General features: G+C 36.2%; 1 protein-coding gene across 1 annotated transcript; it reads right to left on the reverse strand.

Moving 5' to 3' along the window:
- Positions 1-493: 493 nt before the first annotated feature.
- Positions 494-6,656, reverse strand: LOC118753717 (ankyrin-2-like). The gene is made up of 6 exons (XM_036488584.1): positions 6,501-6,656; positions 4,478-5,316; positions 1,362-4,397; positions 1,178-1,285; positions 609-689; positions 494-528 (listed from the first exon to the last, which is right to left on the reverse strand). The coding sequence occupies exons 1-6, from the start codon at positions 6,551-6,553 to the stop codon at positions 503-505; spliced, it is 4,143 nt and encodes a 1,380-aa protein (XP_036344477.1). The 5' UTR covers positions 6,554-6,656; the 3' UTR covers positions 494-502.
- Between the last annotated feature and the right edge of the window lie 1,669 nt (positions 6,657-8,325).

Raw genomic sequence — 8,325 nt, forward strand, 5'->3', positions numbered from 1 at the left:
AGACTATATGTGTGTGTTAAGTGGTAAAAAAAAAATCCCGTATTCTTTTAAATACATTCGTATTTTTAAAAAATAAAATAACTTCAAATACATATTAAGAAATAAATTTATTTTTATGTTTTGTCCATATTAGAGTTCATAAACGTACTCGAAAATAAATTTTCGAATTCGAACTAATTTCTATTATATGTACTACCAGCCGCTAATTCATTCAATTAGCTTCTGTTTATTGCAACCGGTTATAGTATTTTTAATTTTTACATGGTATTTTTGAATCAGAGTAGTTTTTTTTTTTTTTTTTCTTTTCATATACACAGAGAAAAATAAAATATATATAACTGATTACATTAGAATATGAATGGAATTTGCATACAAAAAGCCTAAGTAAATTAAATTGTAAATACAATAACAAAAATCCGTTTAATTATAAGATGATTACGATAAATACAAAACAAATCTACATAATGCCATACAAACCAAAAATAAAATGGTGGTCGAATATTTAATTTTTCTTTACTTGATACAATGCTAAAAGGCAACGAAAACATGATAGTAATCTTACAAGAATATAATTATATGTACTTAATAGGAGCTCGTTAAGCGCTTACCGATTTTCGAAATTCCCGAAACACGTTCGAATGTCGATTCTGTGGTCTTATGTAAAGTAATCACAGTATCAGTTAGATGGCCTGTCAATGAATAAAAAAGAAGGACATTAAATTACTCATGCATATACAAATTCAAATACAATTACAGCTAATATGCTCACTAGAGCTGTAGCAAACCGTATGTATTCGTTACTGAGTAACGGCTACAACCCCTGATCGTACCGTACCGAATCGTTACTCACATAATAATCTCGTTACTCGCATGTGCCGTATATGCACCACTAACATGAATCAATACAACATAACATATTATGCGGGAACGAAACTGTTGTTCGTATCGATACTAAAATGTGTTGCGTGTGTATTTACGTACATGCACGCATATATACGAACGAACACTTTCTGACGCTAAGAATTTCGTTGCGATGATTCGTGTGAGGTAAAAGTGCTTGTATCAAAAGTAACGAGTAAAGTAACTTTTCGAAAGATACGGATATTGATTGGATTAGTAACGATTACATACGGGTATCCAAATTTTCGTTACTTTTACAGCTCTAATGCTCACTTACTTTTCTCATCGGAAGTTTTGCGTGGCGATGTTTCTACTGTGTCTTGCCTATCAGTTCTGATTTCGATTGGCGTCGGTGGTGGGGTCTGTGAATCTGGAATGTCGCTCGCTGTATTATAAATAAAACAATTAAAGCACTTAAAAGTTGATAATTCGCTTAATTGTATTAAAATTCGAAAGATTACCTTTCGTTTTGAGCTCATCGCCTATTTCAATTTGTCCCGCGCTCATCTTCTTTGTAATCGTCTCCTCAACTGACTTGCAAAACTCAGCGTCTGTGAGTGTTATAGACTTTCGTGGTTGTACAGGTGCAGGTGCAGCCAACTCATCGGTTGTCTTGTGGGCGATTGTAGCTTGGGTTGCTTGCTGCTGGTCAACTGGTAACTGAGTTCGCTGTTCTGCGGCCAAGAAGTCATCGGTCAATTTAATTGTGTCTATTTTTGTTGCCGCCTCCGTTACAATCTTGTTAATTTCTTCACTCAAGCCAGTGCTGCTAACAATTTGCGCTACTGGCTGTGTATCTTCGCGTGCGGGTAGTGTAGTTGTTTTACCATACGCATCCGTTACAATAGTTTCTTTAGTCGGTTTTGTGCTTGTCGTGAATTGGGTGGTCTGTTCTATGGTTAGAAAGTCTTCAGTTAACTTTCTTACGCCCACTGCAGTCACCTTGTCTGCCTCATTGATGGGCGCGGCTACCTCAATGCCATCTTCTTTTGACTTATCGACTACTTTTATTGCTTCTTCTAGCTTTTTAATTGATTCAACAAGTTTAATGCTCTCCTCTTTGACTGTATCCGTCACCGCTGAACTCATCTTGAGTGTAGTTGTTTTCTCATCGACTACAATGTCAGGTTCGAAATCGATTAGTGTTGTGTCTGACTTAGTATCTGTTTTTGCTGGTTCTTCTCTCAAGGCTTTCACGTCCATTTTGATATCTTTAAGACTTTCCTCCAACGACCTAACGGCTTCCTCAGTTCCGAGTTTCGGTACGGTAGCCATGATAACGCTTGTCGTTTTAATCAGATCGCTCATCGCGCTCTTAACCTCGGTAGTTTCAGTGTCTGCTAACACCGGGGCTGTAGCTGGTTGCTGTCTAACTTCCAAGCCAGAGGATAGGCCAGGAACGACAGTAGCACCCAAAACTGAGGGTATAACAGTATGAGTGGCAGATTTTAAGAGTTCATGTTTCTGATCTTCTTCTGCTGGTTCTTTGGAGGTCGGCAACTGCATTTGTTGTTCCATTGTCAGGAAGTCTGCTGTTAGCTTTTTCGTTTCAACAGCAGGCAGCGTTTCGCTTGACTTTTGTGCTTGCTGAGTTGAAAGAATCGTCTCAATTGTAGTTTTTTCTTCTTTAGCCGTCTTATCGATTTTCACTTCATCGGCCGCGGCTTTAGATAGGCCTGTTGTTTCTTTTGTCACATCCACAACACTGCTTAACACTTTTTTAGTTTTTTCAATTTGTGTGTCTATTTCCTGCTTGGTTACCTCTGTCGTCTCCTTCAAAGTTTCAGTTGCCGTTTTCTTCGCAACCTCTACAGTTTTAGCAGCTTCTTTTAAGTCTTTCGTGGTCTCAGACACGTCAGATACTATTTTACTTTCTACTTTATCCTCGGTTTGTTTCAAATCTTTTATGGTCTTCAATACTTCAGTCTTTGTGGCGCTCTCAAATTCGCGTGCGCTTTCTAAAACTCCTGTCCGCAACTCAGTCTTCGAATCCACTTCTAGTCCTTTTTTAGTTTCTTTAAGATCTGCAGCCAAATCTTTAGTAACTTCTTTCATTTGCATTTTTGCTATTTCGACGTCTTTCGCTGACACCTCCAATTCGGTTGTAGTTTCAAAAAGTTCTTCAGCCGTTTCCCTTACCTCCGCAGTGCTAGTTGCAAGTTCACTCACTGTTTTCTTCGCCTCCGTCTGCGCCTTTTGTTCCATGCTCAAGAACTCATGCGTCAGCTTCTTTGTTGCGGTGGTAACGGTGGTAACGGTTTCGCCACCTTTTTCGATAACTTTTTCGAATTCTTTTGTGATTTCTGTGACTTTATGTATTGGCTCTGCGGGAGTCTTCTTTCCCTCGGCACTTTCGGGCTCCGCCTGCACTTCTGTAGAGAGTCGCGCTCTTGGCTCTGGCACCCTTTCGGCCAGAGATGTTCTTTTCTCAGCGACTGGACGTGTGGTTTCCTGAAGTGGTTCATCGACAGTAATAGCTTTTTTAGTTATTTCAGTTGCGATAGGCAATTGAGATTTTTGCTCCATACTTAGAAAGTCTTCGGTGATGGATTTCTCAAACGATTTAGTGGGCTCTTCGCCTGCCTGATACACATCGTCTGTTGGCATCTCACCGTGTTTCTTTATATCTTTTGGTAGCACTGATATCATGTCATAGGTAACACCTCTAGCTTCGAAGTCGGCAATTTTATCCTCAATTGTGCTACCCTTCTCCTGGTTCACTATGGATGTTTTACTCTCTGTGGGCGGCAGCTTTTGCAGTTCATCCTCATATTTTCCACCCTCAAAAGCAGTTATAATTTTCTCAATTTTCTGACTCGATTTCTCTACCGTTTCCGCAACTTTCAATTCTTTTTCCTTTACTTCTTCAACAAATTTCTCGCTGATGGTAATATCTGCTGGAAGTTGCGTTTGCTTTTCTACATTTAAAAAATCTTCAGTCATTTGCTTTGCCTTTTCTTGTTCCGAAGTAATCGGCGACTCTTGCAGGTGCTTTGGTTTCTCTACAGCGCTAATATCTTGTACGATTTTTAAGTTCTCATCATCCTGAATTTGCTTATATTCCGTTGTGGAATCTTCCTCTTCTGAGCTACGTCCAGAAGTTTTTAATTTGTGCGTCAGTTCCTTATCAAAATCACTTTTACTTATTTCCCCTGTATCCATTTTACCCATTTTCATTTTCATAACTTGATCGGGAGCAACAGTGGACTTAACAATGTTATCTGTCGGTAATTGCATATTAATTTCCGACTCATGAATAGCCTTTTTGTCCTCGATTAGGCTCTTACGTTTTATTTCGGAAATTTCGCGTGTAATTTCCTTTTTCTGCGATGAAGCTGGAATTTGCCGCTCGATGGAGAGTCTTTTAACGATCTTCTCTCGTCGTTCGGCTACAGTGCGCTTCGTGATTTCTTCGTCTGATTCAGATTCTTCCACTTCCTTTTCCTCCGCCGAGTATTTGACTTCCTCATGGTCATGGATCTGTTGAATTCGTTTACCTACATATACAAAAAAATATAAATCGTGTAAGCAACTTTTATTGAAATACTCCTTAAATTCTGTTTTTCATTCCACTTACTCTCTTGTCGCACGAGTTCCTCCACCGATTCCGAATTCTTCATAATGTCGGTTTCGTCAAAGTCGCGAGAGTGTGAAAGCCGCCCACTTTTGCACTTTTTCATAATATCATCACGTCCAATATTTTTGAGCGCTACTTCTAAGGCGTGTATATCGTAATTTGGTTTATCCTTGAAAAGTCGTATCATGCTTTGGGCCTGCCGCGCAATACTATCAGTATTTTGATTTATGATCTCATCAATCTCTTCCGTACTAATACCGATTTCAGAGGCTAATTGTATCCAATCCTTGCCTAGTAAATTGGACAAATCCACAATACGTATATCGCCGATGTAATGATCGTTCTGATGTTTGCTCAAACTAAACAGCGAGCTCCGATAGGTTGTGGTAATCTTATCGCTGAACTCGGTAGTTGTATCCGGTATGACAATGTCGGGTAATACAATATTCAAAATACAGATGGGATGTTGCGGTGGCTCGCCCTTTGCAACTTTTGGCTCCTTCATAAACAATGTACGTCCCACAATGTCGGCGTGTTGGTCCTTGACACGTACCGTAAATGGTAGACGATTTTCACGGAATGCTTTGAATTGTAATTGCAATTGATCTCCAGATTTGGTGACTGGCACTAAATTACCAGCCATTTCAATAAATTGTGGTTTGCCTTCGAGTACTTCAACGTCACGACTCTTGGCAACTTCTGTAAACCTTTCCTGCTTTTCGAGTGTCTTATCTTCGCGATCATCGGTCATGCAGAAAACTCGCAGGCGGGCTTCGTAAGGTTCCACTTTCTTGGCGAAGACTACAAACTTGGCCATAAACGGCACATGGATTACCTCCCTAAATAAAAAAAAAATAATTATTTAGAGAAATATATTTTTACGGTTTTTTGTATGATGCACCATCTCCGGCAAACGGAAGATGGTTTTAATTAGACATGTCTTCTTGAAAAAATGTAATTCATTATTACTTTGCAATAACTCGACAACAAGTAGAGCAATCTATTAAAGATAGCGAACCGTCAAGTTGAAGAAACGTATTGTTTTGACACCGATAAGAACTCTTATATGAAATCGCTAGAATTTTAGAAGGCTTCCGTTTTATCCGTTTATTATGGAGGGATTAATATGAATTTTGTTTCTTAGTGAAATTGAGGATGGTGAATTCAAAACTGCAATTTGTTTTTAGATAGCTTTCATACTTTCACTGTTAATCCAGTTTAAATCTGAAAATTTGGGTTCATGTAGCTTTTACTTATAGTTCGTCAAATTACAGGGCTTTACCTGTACATATATGTGCACTAAAGCTTTATTTTTTGAAAAGGGTTGCCATCTGTTACAAATTCCATTAAAATTTAATAAGTTTAAAGAATTAGGTAATACAATATAGGTATGAATCGAAATGGTTTTCAAAATCTCTTGCTTCTAAAATACTCGTAGAAGGGTTGCCACCTCTTTAAAAGATCTAATTCAATTCAATTAAAGGAATTAGGCAACTGAAATATGTGTATCAGACCACGAGAAAAAATTCGACATATTTAACAAGAAATAAGTGAAAATAAAACATTCCTAAAACTTTAAAGTTAATTTAATATTCCAGTTATTTAAAAGGAATGTAATTAGAACAAATTCGTAATAAAATAACAAATACGATGTCATAAACCTTTCGTTTGACACAAATATTATTTCAATTAAATTAAATTTGACTACAAACAGGCGACGCACTTCAATATATTTTCAAGCTAAAACCTCTTTCGTCCGACTCCCGTATGGTGTTACCTATCCATTTCAATAACCTAATTCCCTTAATTCAAATGGAATTTAACTTTTGAAGCAGGTGGCAACACTCCTACATGTATTCAGAAATAAACCCTTTTGATAACCATTTGGATTGATACTCAACCTTAGGTAATTCATTTAACTTATTAATTAAAATTACAAAATTTCTTCTAGCTTTGTTGATATCGTGTGGATAATTCTCCTAAATGCGTGGATGTGTATGAAAATTTAATATTCGCTACGTACTTGTAAAGTTCGGTGGCCATCTTAGTAGCTTCGGAGATGTTCCTGCAGTCCATCAACCAAAATCTAGCCGATACGGTTGTGGTAAATGAAACACAATCGTTTACGAATGTCAATGGTGTTGAGCCGGTCACATCTTCCCATTGTGCGCGAGATGGTCCACCTATAAACGTTCAACACAAAAATCGAGACGAGATACAGTAGTGTTTAGTTCTAACGATACAGCGGCATATAACGCTAAAACAGTTAACTTAAAAATATTTTTTGTTTCTACTACAAATCCATTAGCAAAAACATAAGGAGTAATAGTTGTAATAAAATGTTGTCAATAAATTAATCGAAAACGAAACTGGAAATCATAAATTTATCAAAAAGGTGTCGCTGTTAAATGAATGAATCGAAACACAAAAGAAAGAAAAGCTTAATGTTTAGCTTCTAAAATAGACGATAGAAAATATTTAAATAGTCAGAAAATGTGAGGAATGGATGCAAAATGTCAAACTGAAATAAATTCGCAAATGTCAAGCAGCTTTGAAAAATAGCGCTTATTAGCATTAAATAGATATATGCAAGTATATAAATGGCTTTACTTCTAAAATTAGTTTTAATTGAAGCTGGTTTTGTTTCGTTTTTGCTATTTATATATAAATATATATATATATTTTTTTTTGTTAACTTTCTTGAAAAACATGCGCTATTAAGAGTTAAAAATTATGGAATGTGAAGATTTTGTGTATCTGTGTACGTGTTCAACGCAAGAAAATAAAACAATATTTTTATTTCATAAGACTGGTGAAAATTGCCAACTTTAATTTAATTATTTCATATATGTAATATATAAAATTAAATATAATTCAAACTAAACATAAATAATACGAAGAAAAATAAATTTATAAAATGCATGAAAATAATGAATATCACAAGCTGTGCTTGAATCGCTATAACGGTTTAACATTTTTATAATTAAATTATAGGCAACAGCAGCATATTTGTGATATAGTTTGTTTTGCGAATGTTTTCCACTTTTGAATGGACATTTAAAAATTCTATGACGCATTCGAAAGATTTTTATTTTGCCTGAGTTTCGTATGACTTCTTATTCGCTATAAACGTATGGAGTTAGGTAATTGCTAAATTATTTCAAATAGCGTTGAGGCTTCACTTTCAGAAAAGTTCTCTTTGGTACCACAAACAGTAGAAAATTCAAAAATGTATGTTGCTAATAGTATATTTTCCTAGATATTAAAAATTTATTAAAAACAACAAAAAAAAAAAATTAAAACGAAAATTTCCAATATAAATCAATGAGTGCAAAAAATTTGCTAATTAAGAAATAGTATAATTCGTTTTGAAATACTTATTATAAGCAGCATAACTTGTCTGAAAAATACACACAAAAAATGATTTTGTCCACACTCGGCGCAGAAGAAACCTCCAATCAACAGTGTTATGAAATCTAATATCAATACATCTCGTTTGATTTTATTAAGCCCTCCATGAAAGCATTGCAATCATATGCTAAAAAGATATGCTACATCCACGAACCAGTCACAACCAAAACATACAGATTTTATATGGGTAAATGAGACGCTGCACTGGTGCGCCAGCAGAGCGTTTTTAAGGCTGCGTTACCTTTTTTTATATTGAGATTTGTATATATTTTATATCAGCAATGGGCACAGAGAGCTTTTAAGGGGCACGCATAGAGTAAAAGTTCACTCTGGACGGCGCTGCCGATATAAAAAAAATCACTGGGTAAAAGCTCTCTCTGGCCATTAGTGGTTTATGTGAATAAGCTACACCCAGAGAGAGCTTTATTCTCTGCGCG

Source organism: Rhagoletis pomonella, unplaced genomic scaffold (assembly GCF_013731165.1).
Source record: "Rhagoletis pomonella isolate Grant_MI unplaced genomic scaffold, Rhpom_1.0 Rhpom_scaffold_02781, whole genome shotgun sequence".
Lineage (NCBI taxonomy): Eukaryota > Metazoa > Arthropoda > Insecta > Diptera > Tephritidae > Rhagoletis > Rhagoletis pomonella.